This window comes from Neofelis nebulosa, chromosome 7 (assembly GCF_028018385.1).
Source record: "Neofelis nebulosa isolate mNeoNeb1 chromosome 7, mNeoNeb1.pri, whole genome shotgun sequence".
Lineage (NCBI taxonomy): Eukaryota > Metazoa > Chordata > Mammalia > Carnivora > Felidae > Neofelis > Neofelis nebulosa.
The window spans coordinates 123199758-123220448 of record NC_080788.1 but is presented as its reverse complement, the minus strand read 5'-3'; the positions used below and the strand labels follow the sequence as shown (position 1 = coordinate 123220448).

The 20691-nt window shown below is 43.9% G+C and overlaps 2 protein-coding genes across 3 annotated transcripts in view; one reads left to right on the top strand and one right to left on the bottom strand.

Annotated features, from left to right (window-relative positions):
- Positions 1-187: 187 nt before the first annotated feature.
- AHSA1 (activator of HSP90 ATPase activity 1) lies at positions 188-8055 on the bottom strand. Its single transcript, XM_058739834.1, has 9 exons — positions 7817-8055; positions 6277-6467; positions 4458-4540; positions 3944-4061; positions 2761-2849; positions 1822-1950; positions 1229-1330; positions 696-747; positions 188-578 (listed from the first exon to the last, which is right to left on the bottom strand). Exons 1-9 carry the CDS (start codon positions 7894-7896, stop codon positions 406-408), a joined length of 1017 nt encoding a protein of 338 aa, XP_058595817.1. The 5' UTR covers positions 7897-8055; the 3' UTR covers positions 188-405.
- A 416-nt stretch (positions 8056-8471) lies between these two features.
- The window catches only part of VIPAS39 (VPS33B interacting protein, apical-basolateral polarity regulator, spe-39 homolog), a 24699-nt gene continuing 12479 nt past the window's right edge, over positions 8472-20691 (top strand). The window contains exons 1-10 of one of the 2 annotated variants that reach the window (XM_058739828.1): positions 8472-8605; positions 12312-12404; positions 13527-13629; positions 15307-15453; positions 16294-16332; positions 16683-16747; positions 17474-17530; positions 18706-18798; positions 19441-19474; positions 19967-20069. In XM_058739828.1, the coding sequence (XP_058595811.1) occupies positions 12312-12404; positions 13527-13629; positions 15307-15453; positions 16294-16332; positions 16683-16747; positions 17474-17530; positions 18706-18798; positions 19441-19474; positions 19967-20069 (734 nt within the window). In that variant the 5' untranslated portion in view covers positions 8472-8605. The remainder of the gene's footprint in view (positions 8606-12311; positions 12405-13526; positions 13630-15306; positions 15454-16293; positions 16333-16682; positions 16748-17473; positions 17531-18705; positions 18799-19440; positions 19475-19966; positions 20070-20691) is intronic. The other variant, XM_058739827.1, reaches the window with a different exon arrangement.

The following is a 20691-nucleotide window of genomic DNA, read 5'->3' as shown; positions in this document are numbered from 1 at the left end:
TTCTCGCAGTGAGGGGAGCAGCTCTGTGCCAGTCTGCAGAGGAGACTAGCTCAGGAATGCGGTGAGGTGGTTTCTTTCCTGCCTCCTAATTACCTGCCCTTACCCAGAATGGTTTTCCCTTTAATTCAGTGTCTTCAAGGAAACTCATTAATACCAGCCACCCAAGCAACACAGGTTTCCAGATATGCACGTTTTTTAAATTACGTTTATTTAGCGTATGTACACATAAAAGAGAAATCACCCTCTGATCCCACCCAGCAGAAAACATGCACAAACCCAAGATATACGTGGAGGGAAGGGGCCCCAGCCCCAAGTTAGTGGTTGGGATGGTGCAATCCTGTGAGTCCCAAGCCCCAGTCAGGAGAGGGCTGGACCGAAGCACTGGGCAGCCCCTTGCTGCCAGCCCTAAAATAAGCGTGCGCCATAGCCAAAGGTCTGTTTGATGCCCTCAAAGTAGTACCGCTGCCAACCCTGCCGTGTCCTCTCTTCCTCGGGGGCAGGGATGCCTCTGCCTTCCATGCACAGCTCAGTCTCTCCATTCTTGTCTATGAAGGTCAAGGTGATGGTGGCAAAATGCCCTGGGGAGAGGCAGAGGGGAGGGGGGTTTAAGATCCAGGGTTTCCGTCAGGGTTGGAGACTAAGGGGGAAAGAAAGAGTTCTGGGGGTAATGGCACTAAGCAACTATGCATACTTACCTTCTGGCCAAGATTTAAACCTCCACTTCATCACAATAAGTTTCTCAGGGACCTAAAATAACCAGAGAGATCAGTGTGTACCGTAGACTCCAATGAGCCAGATCCTGGCTGGGACCAGCTGTCTGTCTTTCGTTCGGCCTACGGTCTGTGCAATTCTACACCTCGGGGGCACAAAGTGGACCATGGAGTTGGTAGCATCTGCACCACCACAGGCTACGGCCTCTCCTCTCACTCCCAAGTCCAGTCCGGTCAACTGTGCCCAGGTGACAGTTCAGCGCTACAAATGGAAAGTTCCAGCCGCCAATATACATGACCTCTCTTCCATGTTTGATTTCTTCAGGAAGAACTAATTTAACTCTGAGGAGAAAAATTCTAGGAAAGCAAGAGAATTCAACTGCAACATTCTTTTGAAAATAAAAAAAATGAGGTTTTACTAACCAGAGAGATTGAATTTTGCCTACAGAGCTGGAAAAAGGAATGTTTTTCTTCTGACCTGAGACTATATCCTGGGTCTGGGGCTAGCAGGCACTCACCAGATCAGTGAATTCCCCAGAGACGTTGCCATCTACCAGGTGAAACTTCCCACCTTTGTCTGCTTCTAACATTGCAGGAGCATGGGTAAAGGCCTGAACGAGCTGTGGGGAGGAAAAAAAAAAAAAAAAAAAGAGGTAGGGAAGATGTCCCTCTCAGTGGGACCTAGGGACAAATGCCAGGTGATGCTTGCACACCTTAGCTCTCATTTCCAAAGGCACCACTCTGTCCAATGACTGGCTTCTGTTATGTCCCACTACAAAGGGACAGCCACTGCTCAGGGCTTTGACCTGAGTAACTCTTTGTAAATCCATGACGCCAATACTTCAGATCCATTCACTTTTCCAACAAGAATGCTTCCAGTGGTGCCCACTTAAACCACCCCAAAACACTATATGGGAGGACAGAGAGCAAGTCCACTTTGAGGAGTAGAGTGAACACAGAAGGGTTTTTTCTTTGTCGCTACTTGTACGAGGAAATCCTCATGGCACCACTTTTTAGTACCTGCTCTGCATGCAGAGGGGATGTGCCTACAACATCCCAAGTCACCTGAGCAGCAAATGCCCAGAGGCCTGACGGACAAGATTATACTTACCTCTTGGGTGGTAAAGACTCTATACAGCTCCTCTGGTGATGTCAGGAAGGTTTCTCTAAGGGTGATCTTACAAGTGGGGATTTTGACACCAACAGGTCTGGCCTGGGTTTTTGAAGGAGCAGACTTAGCCTGTGGAAGTGGCAGCGAGAAAGGTTTAGAGGGTGGGAAGCCTCCATTAACGTGGCTTCCAGGACAGGCCTGTCACTCATTCTCACAAACTTCTTCGCCTCCAGTGCTAATTGTTCCAGGAGGCTGGATGGATGTTTCAGTCATTAGGGGAACCTTCCCAGAATGTTCTCAGTTCCCACCGAAAACAACACTCCCAGTGGAGGACAGATCCTCACTGGAAACCCCACTGACCAAAGGACCTGGCAAACCACTGGGCATTTCTGAAGCACTCAGTGTAATTCTCCAGGAAAAATTCTGTGCTCAAAGAGCTGGAAGCAGCCACCTCCCCTCGGGAATCTCCTTCACTGTGCTGGCAGAAGGGCAGCAGGGCTGCAAACCAAGTGCTGAGCCTGAACCGTACAAGTTCTAGCTCCACAAAAACTAGCTGCTCACCCTGCAAATGTGGTGAAATTGATCAATTTCCTAATAGGTGAATGTCGTGATCTAAGCCCAGTACCTTCGTGACCCCTCTAGTGTCAAAGTACGAAATATCAACACCCCACTTAGAAAGAATACTGAAAACATAGATAGCTGAAGACCATCCTGTGTTCACAACCTAACTGGTGTTAAATGCAATCAGGAGAAACTCTGAAGCCCCTGCTGGCTTCCATTTGCTCTAGGGGTTTGTTATAAATGATTAAAACCCAGTGAAAGAGGGACAAACAACTACATACTGTGGACTCTGTAAAAAGCACCATGGGCAGATCACAGGCTGCTGTGGCTTGGAGGTTAGGGTCAGAGAAAGAGCACATGGAAATACCACTTATTTACCTTGCGCTCCTCAGTTTTCAGTGCTGGCTGCCCGGCTGGGTCTACTGACTCTCCGTTCATTGTAGGCAAGATCATGCCCTGCGTGAACTCTGAAAAAATAAAATCCCCACTCCTGGAAGTTATTTCTTAGTAGCTGAGATGTGGGGCTTCTTTAGAGTTTGACAAACATGGACGTCTTACCCCCAAATGAAGTAATGACAAAGAAAGAAAGAGTCTACTTACTTTAGGTCTTTACCTTTGCACTATGCAAAACAGGTATCTGAGTGTATACTACAGAACACAGAATGTTAACTAGGATGATTCTAAATCTCGCTCCATTAGAAGCAACACAACTTGTTAAATGTACATGAGGTCTCCTATGGATGGTAGCCAGCGAATGTAGTGGCACTTTCAAGGAATTCAAGAGCAGGGCAAGATACCCACAGATGCATACTTAGTCCCCCTTCTCCACTCTGCCTTACCTCAGTAGAATAGCCACGCCTAGTGCACCAGAGCACTCGTTCTCACCAGAAGAGGTATCACCTCGTATGCTGGTGCCCTTTGACAGTCATTTTATGTACTCCCAACACCAAGATCAGAACACACTGGCAGAACTGGAATTCTAGGGGAGAGCTGAGCTGACCGCTATCCTAATGACCCCCTAAGTGTCCCTGGAGAATGCATGTCAAAGATAGTCCAGGACTGTGCTCAAGCAGTCCAGGGATGCCAAGTCTTTAGATCGCACCATTCAACAGAAATGTAATGACAGCCTCAAATATAATCTTAAGTTTTCTAGTAGCCACAGTAAAGTGTTAAAACAGAGAAGTGAAATTAGTTTTAGTAACACGTTTAACCGAATACATCTAAACTATTGCATCAATATAAAAAGCTATCAGTAATTTCACATTCCTCTTCCGGTACCAAGTTTTCAAAACCCACCGTGTTTTCTACTCACGGCACAGCTCGACTTGGGACTATCTGCATTTCAAGTGCTCAACAGTCAATATATCAGATCATCCATCTCTATATCTTTCCCTTATTCAGAGTTTATAGATTGATTTTGAGGTGAAATAAGCCCCCTCCCCCACAAATCTTTTACCCATCTGGCAAAGAAAGGACTGTCAGGACCCTTAATCAGAGTCTGATGGTCGGGGGTGGGAGGGAACTACCTCCTCAAGGCATACGTTAACTACTCAAGGGATACCTGTTTTGAGGGTGCTGATGTAAATTCCCATTGCTTCTCTTAGGAGTTTCACCCCTTCTTCCTTCATTAAGGCCACGAGATTTGTGTCAGGCTCATCTTTGGCAAGGCTCACACTAATCTGAGTGAAAGATCAGAAGTAGGTGGTAAATAACTTGAGGGGCACCCACGACATGGAATGTGGGTGCTGAGCAATCAGATAGCTGCTGACATTTCCAAAGGAAACGTGTGAGGGTTGGGGTATTTTTCCAATCCCCATGAGTGTTCCTTCTTGCATTCTGCCAAAGCCAAGGTGGCTAACATTAGAACCCAAGTTACTAGCTAAAGCGGAGTAATTAAACACGCACAAGCTGTGCTGGAAGCTCTCAATGGCACCACAGACCTAGGAAGTCATCTACAAACTGAGGTTCTGAATGCTTGGGCCAGGCCTGGGCTTTAATCTTGAACGGGAAGTCATTTTTCTCATCTGAGAATAGAGAATGTGGAAGACTCAGATGAGGAATTAGGAAGCACAAACCTCTACTTCATCCACACTGTTTTCATCAGACAAATTGGGGATCTCCACATGTCCCTTGTACTGTACTCCAGACTTAGAGGTACCTGTCAAAAGCAATGCAACATCATTAGTCTCCCCCTTTGCAGGAAAAGGCTGCTCTAGAGTCCTAGCTACTCTTCTGCTTGCACTTTTTTTTTTGCTTGCACTTCTTTTGAACTACTGAACTGACCCTCTTTATTCTGAGATAAAGCCAGACGCAACCAACCCTCCCCGCTTCTCCCCTGGAAGAAATGTCTTTCCTCATTAGATCTGTTGAGGCCAACTGCGTTATTACTGTATGGGACTAAGAGCCGTGTGGATGTGGCACTGGCAGGAATTCTGCCAGGGAGAACTTAGGTCAACAATCAATGCGGTCAGTTCTGCTAGAATGCTTGTTTTGAAAATACAAATTTATTCCGATGTGACTGACATATTAGTGGTCGATCTGATCACAGCATGAATTTCACATCTGCTAACACAGGATTTCTTTCACGAGAAACACTAGGTGAACACACACCCACACAAAACCACACCCAGCTGAAATGAGCTGCACAGGAATACATAAAACACACACATCTCAAACATTTATCTGCCAGCAGCCTCAGTTCCCCATGTGCTATGAGCCACGCCACCCACACTGGTGTTACAACTTCTGATTTCAGCTGACCCTCCTTCCACCAATCGACAATAACCCACATGCTGCAACCCTTCTGATGCCCACTTTCACAAGTGAACTTCAGGTCTTTTTCAAGGTAAAGCACCATGTTTACTGTATTATTTACGTACTTCTTCCCATATAACATGTGTGGACTGTGCTATCAATTTTTATGTTCTTAAATTTTAAAAATGTGTCACCAATGAAGGTTTTTGGGTGTTGTGTCGTGTCCCTAACCCTATCCTCCCCATAAGCCCTGTGGTTTTGGTTGAGCAATTTTGCACAGTATGGGGATTTTTAGGAACACACGGGTGACGTTACAGCAGAACTGACTGTATTTCAAAATGAACCAACAAGATGATTATTGATCTTCACTTCTCCTGACCTCAGTTTCTCAATCTATAAAAAAAGGACTGGGCAAGATGATACCCAAGGTTCCTTTCAGACTACTATAATTTTTTTTTTTAAAGTCACAAACAGATAGATCTACTCTTCTCCTCTTTATTACCATTTACTTGAAAAATGCTCATCGAGGTACAAATCTAATGTATGCTTTGCCCCACACATGTATTCCTTTAGCTTTAGTGCCTTTTAAAATTGTCAGGACCATCCAGCTAGGGCACATACATGGCTCCAATTCTTTGCCAGTACCACCACAGAAGGGACACAAAAACTGGAGGATAAAACCACCCCAAATTATAGTCACACAGAAACTTCGTTAGCAGGGTAGCCTAAACTGGTAGATTCACACTGGAGAAAGTAAAAAAAAAAAAAAAAAAAAAAAAAAATCAAGACCAAAAAAACCCTCCCCTTCCCACCTTTAAGTCAATCATCCAAGAGACAAAAGTTAGCTAGTCTGAGGAAACGTTACCTGACATAAAATGTCCTAACATATCATGTGGCCCAAAGATTCAGTGGCCCAGCTGCTTCACTGGTGGCGGCTTATGAGGCCCACAGAGAGGAAATGCATTTAGTGTCCCACAGCAGCAGAGAAATTTTGGCACCCAATACTGATTTCTATAAAAGTAAAGGAGCCCTGTGTCCCCTGAAGAGTTCCTAACCTTCCCAAAACTGTTCTCCCCGGCTCCTTAATAGGTCAACCAAAATGCAGTTAGCCTTTGTTCTAATGGCCCAGCACAGACTTACCTGTCCAGTTTAGTTTGATGCTCCATTCATAAAAGAAGATAAGTTTGCCTTTGCGATTGTTAATGGATGCCTCTCCATCAAGCTTATTCACTTCTGTCACCTCACACTTGCCTTCCTCATTTTGCACCCGCACTGCCAGGAACAGCGTTTTCAGCTTATCCGTGGACCAGTTTGAAGCATCCCTCTCTGTCCTGCAAAACAGAAATAAAACTATGGACTAGCAGCCAAATGGAAGACACACTGCTTGCTCTGTGCGAGAGAATCCAAGGCTAAAAGAGACCTGACAAATACTCTGAAAAGACCAGTCCCACTCCCGTACATCCACAAACATGTTATCCTCTTTCAGGAAGATAAGGAGTCCCATACTGTCAAGAAAGATAACTGCTGTGTGGAATGGTTACAAATCAAATGGAAAATTATACTTTCCTTTCTCAGCATGATGGTGCTAAAGTCAGTATTTGACACTTGAACATGGCGCCCCCGTTTGACCAAATGGAAAACTGACCATCTTGCTGAGGTCAGGAGCCTAAGAGTGGGCCCTAGAATGCAGTATTTAGCTAACAAGTCTGGTAAGTAAGAAAGCAATAATCTTGACCTCATTAGCACAGTGTTCTGACCTGTCAAATTCAGGCTGTGCTATAAATTCCCTACACATTCTGTGTCCTCTAAACGTCTAGGAAAACAATGTAAAATCCAGGGCTTCAAACCAAATTAGATCAAAGCACTATGTATGTTAAAAGGAGAGGAGATAGGTTGAAATATAGAGAAGAAAAATCACTATCTGCCTCCCAACATACTAACTAGCAGAGAACCCAGCAGCAAAAAGGGCTGCAACGAAGTAAAAATGAAAGCAACGGGAACAAAGTTCAGTGGAGTTAAAAGATAAAGAAATAGTACTTTTAGGACATTTCATAAATGAGAGTAAGCTTTTAAAAGTGGTTAAGTTATAAAACCGTGATTGCCCGGCAACCGGGGTAGTCCTGGGAGTTACAACACAACCAAATGAATAGTTCCGGGTGAGAGGCCATGGCATCTTCAGCATCACTGTGCTCTGAGCACCCACCGAACACGTTCCAAACCTTTGTCCTCTGTATTGAGGCAGTGGTTCTCTACGACTGACTCTGAATCTCACCCGTAAGCCGCAAAATAAGAATTCCAGCCCACTAGCCCCGAGCCTAACACAGCGATCTCCCAACACAATCCACGCCGATTTGGGTCTCACGGACTCCTCCGGCCACGTGTGGGAAGCATGTCCTTGCTAAGGCTGGATGCATCGGCCACGGGGGTTATGTTCTCGTATCTCTGAAACCCCTCCTCTGGGCGCAGCCCTCCACGTCGCCCTCTTGCCCTCTAAACACTGAAACAGAGGCAGGTGGTGGTGTGGAGAGACCTGGGACTACGGACCCCTGCCACAAGAAGAACCCACCCCCACCTCCGGGCAGGGCTGTACCGGCCCTAGTTTTGTTCCGCCCGAGGTTCCAGGGACCCGCAACCCTGGCCGGGCCGTAGCGTTCCCGCGGCCTGGCCCGCTGGCCCTCACCAGTGCCAGTTGTTGACGTTGGTGGCGTCCGCCCGCTCCTCCACGATCCAGCGTGGGTCGCCCTCACCCCACTTGGCCATCAGCTTTCCTGTCGCGCCGCCACCAGCTTCCGAGCAGCCACAGCCACAGCCTCAGGACTGCCTGGTCCCAGCCGCCCGGCAGCGCCTGGAAACTACTAGAAGCGGCCGCAGAACCTCCTGGCTTGCTTTTCCCTCCACCCCCCCGCCCCTCCCCGCCTTAACTTCCGGCTCCTCCTCGCTTCCACCGGGTACTTCCGTTCCACCTCCTCGGACTTCAGTTTATGTGTGTTCTAGAGTTCCTTCAAGCTCCTTTGGGCTATCCCTAAATGGGCCGGAAAAGCAACCGCTCACGCGACCATTTATCACCCTTAAGGCCACAAAGAACACGTCTCATTGTTTCCCTAGTCTCTGCATTGGCCTTGCTGAGCCTCATGGGAATTGTAGTCTTGTTTAGTAAGCCGCTGGATAACCGCGGAAGGTCGCGCAAAAAGTAAAGGAAACTACTTAGGCATGGAGCGCCAGAAGTTCTGGGAGTTGTAGTCAAGAAGCTCTGTGGCACCTCCGGACAGCGCTTAAAGGTAAAGGCGGGAAAACTACAACTTCCAGCATGCTCTGCGGCCTCTTTCTTGACTCACGTTCCCCCCTTCCGCCCCACCCAGCGACTGTTCGCTTCCGCCCATTTTTATGCAGCTTAGCCTGACTAGAAAGGGTGGTCCAGCGGCGGAAGAGTCTGACGCTGCCCTGAAAGGGTGGGCTCGGTGTGGAAGAGGTGAGGCTGTCCCAATCCGCTTGGGCTGCGTATCTGGTTGAGTCCGGCCACGCCGCAGACATATCCTTTCCTCTTACTCTCTGAGGTGTCCCTAGACCGCCCCCCCCCTCCCCCCCAGGCCCGACTCTTCAGTCGGAGCGACCGAGTACGATGCGAGCTCGAGTACACTCGAGGTTGGAGCTGTGAGTGAGCCTCGACGTTTGATTTTGAAAGAGCATTTACTCTGCCAGCGATCCGCCGGACTCCGGCGACTGCAGTAGGTCCATGGCTTCCTGGACTTTTCGCCTGTAGAGTCTTCCTAGGTTAACCCACATTCCCCGGTCTCCGTTAATAGCCTCACATGTGGAAGCCTGGCTCAGAACATAATTGAATCTGAGTGTAACTTCTCGGTAGCTGGTTTCTGAAGCGTCCTGAGGCTGGGAGCGTGTTGGTTGTGGATTTTTTTTTTTTTTCCTGATGCCTGTTGTCCTTCCTTTGTCCTGTACCTCGGATTTGCTTCCCTGTCTTGTGGGCACTCAGTAAACAGGTGACAGGTGACGATAGGGACAAGCCTCTGCTGTATTTGAAATCATGTCGAAGCACTTTTTCCAGTCACTCTTAAAATTGTACCTGGTTGCTGCAACTTATAGAGCCATTAAATCTTATAATCTCTTTACTTGGCAAGTAAATTTACGTTCTGATTTGGCTAGAAGTACGAGTTGGTGGCAAGTATCCCCTGCGGTTGCATGGTTAAAAACGATTCCAGAAATTCTCTGGTGGATTATCGGGTGTGTTAGACACATTCTATGCTTATCTGTAGATATTTCCAGATATTTATTTACTGCCCTGGTTTTCCCTAGAGTAAAACAGAAGGACCATGCATGTCAGAGTGGAAGTGATCCAGGAGCTAGAAAACCTGGATTATAGGAGCATTTAGCAAAGTGGTTTTGGTACCTCATTCTTTTGTGCCTCATCTTCCTCATCAGTGAAATAGAGATGGAATCTGCCAGACCTACCTTACAGAGCTGTTGTGAGGATGAGAGTGCTCTATTAAGTTGGCAATCTGTGCCAGGGACATTTACATGCTCTATGTACATCTTCAATGTTGGTGATAGCCACTCTCAGCATTTTTGTGTCAAATTTTTTTAATCTTTAGGATTGCTTGAAAGTATTTTCTGTCTAGGCTTTTCTAAGCTACCATGATGCTTTACTAATAAAAATTAACACTGAGCATTAATTTTGTATCAGACACTAGGTGCTCCACATGTATGATCTAGTTTAAGCTTCACAACAATTTTATAAAGTAAGGGGTCTATTGTTATGCCCATTTTACTGATGAGGAAAATATGGCTTATAGTGGTTTGACTTATGATTTTTTAGCTTTATGATGGTGCAAAAGTGATGCACATCCAGGAGAAGCCATAGTGTGAGTTTTGAATATGGATCTTTTCCTGGGCTGGCAATATACACTGCACTGTTGTGATACTTGGCAGTGGCAATGAGCTACGGCACCCAGTCAGCCACATCACAAGAGTGAACAACTGGTACATTTAAACTATTCTGCACCCACACAGCCATTCTGTTTTTTCACTTTCAGTACAGTAGTCAATAAATTACATGAGATATTCAACACTTTATTATAAAATAGGCCTTGCGTTAAATGATCTTGCCCAACTGCAGGCTAATATAAGTGTTCTAAGCACATTGAAGGTAGGCTAGGCTAAGCCATGATGTTCAGTGTTTTCCACTCACGATATTTTCTTACGCTTGGTTTATCAGGATGTTAACCTCATTGTAAGTTAAGGAATATCTGTAGAGTATGTTAAGGGCCATCAGAAGCTTCAATAGGGCTGCCGTGATGAGTGTATGTCAAGCTTCTGTTGTGAAAGGTACCATTGAGAGAAAAGGAAAAGCAAATGAATTCTTTACAATTTAACCCTGTGTAGCCTTTGGAGTTCTTTTTGTTGCTTTGGGAGTTTTGGTTACTCCATCCTAGTGTTTTTTGTTTTTTAATATTTATTTATTTTGAGAGAGCATGTGTGAGCAGGCTGGAAGGGCAGAGAGGAGAGAGAGAATCCTAATCTGGCTCCTTGCTGTTAGTGCTGAGCCCGACATGGGATTCAGTCCCAGAAACTGTGAGATCCTGACCCAGGCTGAAATCAAGAGTCGGACCCTTAACCGACTGAGCCACCCAGGCACCCCACTGTTTCTTAGTTTAAATCAGTTTTCACTCTGTCCAGTTGGCATTGATAATTTTTTTCAGAGTGAAATCTAATTTTAGAATAGTGATGGGAGGGACTTGTGGTATTTTGACTGATTCTTTATATATATATATATGTTTTCTTTTCTTGGCCATGCTCTCAGTTCCCAGAATTTGGCCAATACTTATTCGTAAATTAATCATAATTTGAAGATACAGGCAGGATAATTCTACTTCATTTAATCTTTGCTTTCTTTCTTCTGACATTTAGCAAGCATGTATGAAAACAAGAGCCAGTTTTATTCACTGTGGTATTCCCAGGGCCTAGAATAGTGCCTCAAAGATGGCACTCAGTATTAGATAAATGTTGAATACGTGAATGCAATTTTTATGTTTTGTTGGTGCTTTTCCTTCAGTTTCATTTTTTAAATATTTATTTTTGAGAGGGGGGGGAGAGTGTGAGCAGGGGAGGAGCAGAGAGAGAGGGAGACAGAGAATCCAAGCAGGCTCCTCACTGTCAGTGCAGAGCCCAATGTGGGGCTTGAATTCATGAACTGTGAGATCATGACCTGAGCCGAAGTTGGATGGTTAACCAACTGAGCCACCCAGGCAGCCGGGTTTTGTTGATACTTTGATCTTGTGTATTCAGCAAAATTTGGGATGCATTCTTTTTTTTAAATTTTTTTTTTCAACGTTTTTTATTTATTTTGGGGACAGAGAGAGACAGAGCATGAACGGGGGAGGGGCAGAGAGAGAGGGAGACACAGAATTGGAAACAGGCTCCAGGCTCCGAGCCGTCAGCCCAGAGCCTGACGCGGGGCTCGAACTCACGGACCGTGAGATCGTGACCTGGCTGAAGTCGGACGCTTAACCGACTGCGCCACCCAGGCGCCCCTGGGATGCATTCTTATAACACTTGCCTGTCTTGTGCTGTTACCTTTATACATATCTATGCTGAATACCCCAGCTTTCTTGTAGGGTGCTTCAGAAGAGGGGCTGTGTCTTGTACTTTTTTTTTTTTTTAATGTTTATTTTTGAGAGAGACAGAGACAGAGTGCGAGTGGGAGGGGGGCAGAGAGAGAGGGAGACACAGAATCCGAAGCAGGCTCCAGGCTCTGAGCTGTCAGCACAGAGCCTGACGTGGGGCTTGAACTCACGAACCATGAGATCATGACCTGAGCTGAAGTTGGCCGCTTAACCTACTGAGCCACCCAGGCGCCCCTATCTTGCATTTTTTACACATCCCTCACAGCTCCTGAGAGAGTGCCTTGAACAAAGTAGGTAGTCTAGGAATGAATGCGTACTCGTGGGTAATTAGAGGATCAAAAGTATGATTTGATCAGTTGGAGACCCAAGGATCTGATTTTATGTGGCAGATTCAATATTTGCTCTAATTCTTTGAAATGTCCCCAAATTACTGGGGTGTGGGGTGGGAGGGAGAGTTTGTAGTGAAGGAAATTAAAGTTTTTGGAGCTCTGTGGGAAGTGATCCAGGAAACGACATGTATCTGTCTTACTCTTACTCCAGATGAATCGGACAAAAGGTGATGAGGAGGAGTATTGGAACAGCTCCAAGTTCAAGGCTTTCACCTTTGATGATGAAGATGATGAACTGTCACAGGTGGGTTTTCTTGAGCAATTGCTGCAGGTCACACCTCCTCCACAGTGCCACTCTAAAATTCCTTCCCCTTGTGTCCTTGGTAAGCTAGCTTTTGACTGTGTCTCCATTAGGCTCAGAAGTGTTTGGGGTCAGACCTTTAGAAAAATCTTCATAGAAAAGAGGTTTCAAAACAGAGCCAGAAAGATTGTAAAAATCAACTCTCCACCCTTCTTACTTTTGTTCTTAAGGTAACTTATTCCTTTCAGTTTTTTTTTTCCCTCAGAACCCCAAGTCTTATCATATGATGTAATTTTATCATATGATGTAATTGTTATTTTTGAACAATGAATTGGATTGGAAGTTGTCTTTATTGCATCTATTTTACAAATGGGGAAACATTTATTTTTGGAGAGATGGACAAACTCACTCAGGTTTACACAGTAAGTCATTGCCAGGAATATGATTAGCACTTTTTTTTTTTTAAGAGGTTTTTTGTTTTTGTTTTTAATGTTTTACTTATTTTTGAGGGGATCGGGGGCAGACAAAGAGGCAGATAGATCTGAAGCAGGCTTCACATTGATAGCAGCGAGCCCAATGCAGGGCTCGAACCCATGAACTGTGAGATCGTGACCTGACTGAAGTTGGATGCTCAACCAACTGAGCCACCCAGGCGCCTCAAGAGTTGTTTGTTTGTTTGTTTGTTTGCTTTTTAAGTTTATTTATTTATTTTGAGAGAGAGAGGTTGAGAGAGCATACGCATGCACTCTAGGGCAAGGCAGAAAGAAGGAGAGAGAGAATCCCAAAAAACTCCACATTGTCAGTGCAAAGCCTGATATGGGGCTGGATCCCATGAACTGTAAGATCATGACCTGAGCTAAAATCAAGAGTCAGAACTGACTGAGCTGCCCAGGTGCCCTATTATTAGAACCTAAAAGCAGCTTTGATTCCTTCTAACTCTTGCCACTGGACTGCAGTGTTGGCTAAAGAACAATTTGTTTTCTTGGCAAATATCTGGCAGGCTAGATTGCAAAGGGTGAAAGTGTTTGCCATCTTTAAGTCCCAATTGCTCAGCCACCTTGATTGTCAAAGAGATAGGTGGGAAATACTGCTTACCTGAGTGCCCTGCCTTATGTCCCTCTGCAGTTAAAGGAATCCAAGAGAGCAGTAAATAGTCTTCGAGACTTCGTGGATGATGATGATGATGATGACCTGGAGAGAGTCAGCTGGAGTGGGGAGCCAGTGGGAAGTAAGTAGAAGAGGCTATAGGAGGGGATTGATATTCAGGGTTCTTGTCACTAATGAGGGCTCCATTTGCTTGTCCTCTCAGTGTTTTGTCAGGAAGGGGAATGAGGGTAGACTATTTTCAGATGAGCAGACATTTGGAAATTTAACCTCAGAAGATACTTGAGGAAATAACAGTAGTTCCCATGTGGCTGTCTAGTCTGCTGTCTTAGGGTTAATGTTTGGCTGGGTATTTCAGACTCACTTGGGGTGCTTGTTAAAATTAAATTCCTAGGCTTCACTCCAGAGACTTTGATTCAGTAGGTCTCGGGGGTGAGGGTCTTAATTTGTGATAGATACTGTAAGTGCTTCCAATATGCAGTCATATTTGGGACTATTGGCTTAATTGCCCCTAACTGGCTGGCAGGACTGACTTCCTTAGCCACCAAGTCTCATCATCTAGCTGTTTTATAATACCACTTAATGGTTTTGCAGAGTCCATCTGATTTTTGAGAATGTTAAAATTTTTTTAATGTAGGAATATCATCATACTTTAAAAATATAGTATTTTAGGCAATCAATGAAAAGTTTCCCTCTCACACTATCGTGCATTTACTCTTCTCAGTCCCTGCTATCCCAAAACACTGCTGTGGTTTGCTTCCTGTGTGTTCAACTAAAGATTCTTTTTACATTTGGAAATGCATATAGGAATATGTATATTCTTATCCCCTCTTTTACACCAGTGGTAGCATGCTTTATACCCTGCTCTTTTCAATTGACAACATAGCTTGGAGATCTTTCCATATCAGTACGTAAAGAAGTTTCTCATTCTCTATTTATTTTTAAAATTATTTTATTTTATTTTTCAGAGAGAGAGAAGCAGAGTACAAGCAGGGGAGGGGCAGAGAGAGAGGGAGACGAATCTGAAACAGGCTCCAGGCTCTGAGCTGTCAGTACAGAGCCCGATGTGGAGCTCGAACTCATGAGCTGTGAGATCATGACCTGAGCTGAAGTCGGACACTTAACCGACTGAGCCACCCAGGCGCCCCACTCTCATTCTCTCTTTTAAAACAACAGCATCGATTATGTTGTATGGGTTTACCATAATTTGTTTAAACAGTCCACTTTGGATGAACTTTAGATTGTTTCCAATCTTTTGTTTATACTGCTATCAATAACCTTGTTTTTGGCCCATATATGAGTATATGAAAGATCAATTCTTGAGTGGCATCACTGGCAGAGGGTATTTGCATCTGTATGGGTTAGATATTGCCAAATTGTTCTCCACAGGGACTGTACCAGTGTGCCCCCATCAGCGATGTTTGAGTGTTCCTGTTTCCCCACAGCTTTGCCAACACAGGGTATTATTGAACTCTAGATCTTTGCCAGTTTTACAGGGGCCAATGGTATCTCAGTGCACTTTTACTTTGTGTAATTCTTTTATTAAAAGTAAGGTTGAGTATCTTTTCGTATGTTTAATAGCCACTTGAATTTCCTTTTCTGTGATCCATTTGTTAATTTCCTTTGCTCGTTTTTCTGTTGATGAGTCGATTTGAATTTATTTTTTCTCTCTACTTCAATTTTTTAAGTCCATGTCAATAACAGACCAGGGCCTCTGGTGAAAAACTTTTAGTATTTATCAGAATGCTGTATATCAAGGATTATTTTGTATGAGAATCACTGATTTAGTTCTATCTCACAGGTATCTCATGGTCCATCAAAGAGACTGCTGGTAACAGTGGGTCAAACCAGGAGGGGCGTGAACAGCTCAAGAGCCGAAACAGCTTCTCCTCCTATGCACAATTACCCAAACCTACTTCTACCTACTCCCTGAGCAGCTTTTTTAGAGGTAAAGAGATTGTTAAAGGGGTAGGGGGGCCCTCCTTTTCTCTTTCCAAAAAAAAAAAAAAAAAAGAAGCACTCAGTTTATAATTTTCATTTACTCTGGAAGAAAAAGATTATTGAAGGATAAAGAATTATCTTTGGAACTGGCAGTTAGGGATTAGAAGTCAGAGAAGAGAGACATTCAGAGGGATTTGGCAGGAACATGATGAACAAAACTGACATTAGTTCTGTGGCAGGTCCTGAAGAAATTTACCTAGGTCAGGATTCCTGCCTACCCCTGTGCATTGCTGTAGGGAACCCTTGTTTACTACTGGTGGGGATATAAAATGGCATAGCCACTGGGGAAGACAGTATGGCAGTTCCTTAAAAAAGTAAGCCAGACATACAAGGACAAATATTGTATGATTCCATTTCTATAAGATACCTACAATATTTAGATTCATAAAGACAGTAAAATGGTGGTGACCGGGACTGGAGGTTAGGAGAAATGGGGAGTTATTGTTTAATGGGTACAGAGTCTTAGTTTGGGACGATGAGAAAGTCCTAGAGATGGATAGTGGTGATGGTTGTACAGTGTTAATGTACTCAGTGCCACCAAATTGTACATTTAAGAATGGTAAAAAACGTTTATGTCATGTATATTTTACCACAAGTAAAAAAAATTTTTTTCCCTGACTTTGTTTTTCATGGCACCTCAAATTTCTGAAGTTGAATGGAGGTTTGTTTTAAGCCTTGAGTTCCCACATTGCATAAAAAAGGTTCTATACATACTGCATCCTTGACCAAGTGAAATGCCTCTGACTGGAACTATTGACCTCTCCCCTTACGTGTTCTTTACTTCCAGGGAGAACTAGACCTGGAAGTTTCCAGTCCCTTTCAGATGGTAAGCATTGACCCTCTGCTCTGGAGTACTATGGGAGATGTTACTGATATGGGGTACACTCTGCAGGGTCATGGAGATAGGTGGTAATTAGATGAAATGTTTTCTGAGTCTACCACCATTATTAGAGAAATTTTCTGATTTTGAGTGAGGAGGTCAAGATCATTCTGGCTATAGGGGCAAGGGGTGACTTCTAGGGGTGCTGTTTCCGGGCAGGAGCCGAGATCTATTTTGGGCCATAAAGATGCCTTGGGACCTCACGAGTCAAAAAAATGCATGTGAGAAGGAAGCAGTAGAGAAGAGGAGTGACATGAAGATGGTGTCCTTCTGAATCAGCTGCCTATTTTTTCCAGCTCTGTCGGACACACCTGCCAAAAGCTATGCTCCAGAGCTGGGCAGACCTAAGGGGGAGTACAGGGTGAGTTATATCTTGCACTGGTGTGACACTTCACACAGTGCAGAGTGTTTGACATACGTTATCTTGCTTGATCTTCCTAACTTTTTGACCAGCTAATACCTTAACTTTTACGTAGAGAAGAAAACTGGATTTCTAAATATCAGGGCTTGCCTTGGGTCTCACAGCTATTAAATGGTGGAACTGGGACTCTGTTTATTTTCTGATTCTGTCCTAGCGCACTTCCCTTACCCATTATACTGCCTTTTGAAGGCTGTATTTTGAAACTCTTGATCATCGCTGTGGTCTGGAAGCTTTGTGGAGCTCATATTCCCAAGAAGCACATAACAAAGTAAATTGATTCATAAGGAAGAAAGTATATCATAAGATCCAGAAGAGAAACATGTCTCCTTCTTTTCCTTCTGTCTGCATAACCATCAGTTAGAATCCCAAAATGTGACTAATTGTACCTAGGGGGTGAAATCCTGAACCAGTAGGCATAGGGTTATGGTTTTGTCAGTTGGTTCTTTCCCTTTTTGATCCATCTCTTCTTGCCTGTATTGTCCCTGTTGTAATTTCTTCAGACACTCAGAACAAGACGATTCTTGTTCTTCATTTTTTTTCATCCATTCCCTCCCACAAAATATTTCCCCATTAGGGAATAAAGATAAGAGTTTTAAGTGAGGAGCTGGCACACTGATAATGCTGATCCCTTAACTTCTTGAGATTCGTGTGTTGCTAATATTCTAGGATTATAGCAATGACTGGAGCCCCAGTGACACAGTGCGACGCCTTCGGAAGGGCAAGGTAAGGCCCCTGGAGAGAGAATTCTTGTGGGAAAAGAGCACCATGGCTGGGAGAAAACGTTTTCAAAATACATATGTTATAAAGGATTTTTTTTATCAAGAATATATAAAGAACAATAATTATCTTCAATAAGAAGATAAACAACTCAGTAAAAAACTTGGTGCAAGATGTAACCAGTTACATCAAAAAAAGATATGTGAATAGCCAAAGAGCACTTGAAAAGTTCTTTCACATTAACAGTTATCAAGAAAATGTGAATTAAAACTGTGAGATACCACTGTATAGCCACTAGAGTGGCTAAACTTAAAAGTATTGATCATACCAAGCATTGGGATGCTGTGGAGGAGCCAGAACTGTGGTACACTGAGAGCAAGAAGGGAAAATGTTAAAACTACTCTGGAAAATAGTCTGGCACCTTCTTATGAAGTTAAACATACACTTAACTTCATTGCTAGACATATATAATCCAAGAGGAATGAAAACTTATGTTCAAAGACTTGTATACAAATTTTTGTAACAGCTTCATTTATAATAGCCCCCAAAGTAGAAATAACCCAAATATCCCTCAGGAGATAAATGGATAAATGGTGATATGTCCATACAATGGCAAACTGTTTACCAGTAAGTAGGAATAAATTAGTGGTACTCACCACAATGTATTGATTCATCTCAGAAATGTGATCTTGAAGGGCACCTGGCTGGCTCAGTCAGTGGAGCATGTGTCTCTAGATCTCAGGGTCATGAGTTCAAGTCATGTGGGTGTGGAGCCTACTAAAAACAAAACAAACAAAAAAAGTGAAATTGAGTAAAAGAAGCCAAATGTGAAAGAGTACATATGTATGATTCTGTTTCTGAAATCCTAGAAAAGGGAAAACTTTGGTGATTAAAAACAGATGAATGGTTGTGAGGGGCTAGAGATTGGGTGGGGGGGGAGTTGACATCATAGCTGACAAGGAACTTTTTGGGGTGATGGAGTTGTTCTGTATCTTGATTATGGTAGTATATGAACTTGTCAAACTCACTGAATTTTACAGTTGAATAGGGTAGACTTTATTGTATGCAAATTATACCTCCTTAAAAAGAGAACAGGTGATCTCTCTACCCATTGACTTTGGCAGGACTTCATCAGGACATCAGGACTTTCTTGCACACTAATTCTGTTCTTATTTTGCCAGGCCTGCTCACTAGAAAGATTCCGCTCCTTACAGGACAAGCTACAACTCCTAGAGGAAGCAGTAAGCATGCATGATGGAAATGTCATTACTGCAGTAAGTTTTGGGTTTTGTTTGTCGTTTGTTTAATTGTTGTTTTCAGTAGTTTCTCAAAGTCCAATCAGAATAGGACTTTAACATTTTAGGTTAAATGTCTAGTAACGATCCTAGATTTCTCTTATTTATTTGTTTGTTTATTTTAAGAGAGAGAAAGGGAGAGCAAGAGCATGGAAGGGGCAGAGATGGGGAGAGACACAATCCTGAGCAGGCTTTGTGCTGTGGGCACAGAGCTTGATGCAGCACTTGAACTCACAAACCATGAACTAAAACCAAGAGTCAGATGCTTAACTGAGCCACCCAAGCGCCCCCTCGATTCCTCTTAAAGTGTAGGATTCTCAGTAATACATGCTCTGAGGCTCAGCTGGCAGGACATGCATTGTATGTGGAACTCTTGATTATAATCAGGAAGCAGCAGGTTGGCTTCTAAAAAGTAATCTGAGAGAGAAGAGGTATGAGAGCAGTCTCTCAGAGGGGGTGTCTCTTGCCAGTGTGGGAATGGGCAGGTGGACTTCTCTTAGACATCTGCCAAGATGCCTAATGTGTTGCTGACATCATTTCTAGACATCAGGAGCTCAGGGCAGGGCTTTGCGTTTGAAAGGTTACACAGAGTAATTTATTCTTTGTTCTCCTTTCCTCTAGGTTCTGATCTTCCTGAAGAGGACACTGAGCAAAGGTGAGCATGGGTTGAGAGAAATCTTCAGTCGACAAGATAACCTGCTACATTTGAAGGGAGAATGTCATTGTGGCTTTTATCAGAATTCACCATCATCAATTCTGTTTCTGAGACAGCTGGGATGGCCTAAGACTTCAGAGTATCCATCTCATCTCTTGAGGGCAGTTTTTCATCCTGTAGGGTGATAAGTCTATTCACTTCAAAGTGTCCCTATTTACTAGACAGACAGATGGCTGTGTTGATTTGAGGACTTCAGAGTCCATGCTAGGTGCCTGCTGGTTGAGTTGGTGAAGGCTGACTGAATGGCTAAGAGTTGCCCTGGACCATGGAGTGCATTGATGGTGGATTGAGCCAGAGGAATGGGTACCATAAAAAGCTGTTCCTTGCTTGTGATTGGCTCTGAGATGTTTGGAATGTATGAGGAGGGAGACCAATTTCACACCTGAGTAATAGGCTTTAATCTTCCCCACCTAACTATTTCCTGCCTGCCAGATATCCTCTTCCGAGAGCTGGAGGTGCGACAGGTTGCTTTGAGACATCTCATTCACTTCCTTAAAGAAATAGGGGATCAAAAGTTGCTTTTAGACCTCTTCAGGTAAGAACTGATCATCTTGTCTATGAAGTTTACTGAGTCTTTATTCAAAGCACGCTGGAGAATACAAAGAGAAAAGACATTGTCCTTTTTTTGTTATTAGATAAGATACTGAAATGGTGATGGGATAACTAGTAATGCACCTCAGCATGTGATAAAGTGACAGTATAGCAGGTGGTTAAGAAGGAGGCCCTGGAGTCAAACATACCTGCATTGAATACTGGCAACACCACTTAGTTCATAGAGTGACCTTGAGCAAGTTGCCCAACCTTTCCAAGCATCAGTTCCAAACCTGTACAATGGAAATGATGATTTGTACCCGGCAGGTCATTATGAAGATTAAAAGAGTTAGTGTGGGAAAAGCACTTAGCTTAATACGTAGGCTGTATTAATATTTTTAAGCATTTTGTTATAAAAGACTCAGAATAAAGGTATCTTTTATTGCTTGGTCCCCAATGATGCCAGTGGGAAGTACGGTGGAAGAGCAAAAGAAGAAAATAACAATCTTTAGTCAGGATACCCAAGGAAAGCCGCATGGAGGTGTTTAGGAATTGAGACTAGGTAGGATTCTAATAGGTAGAGAGGCAAGAGGTAGGCATATGTGCTGGTGGTCAGGGGCAGGAGA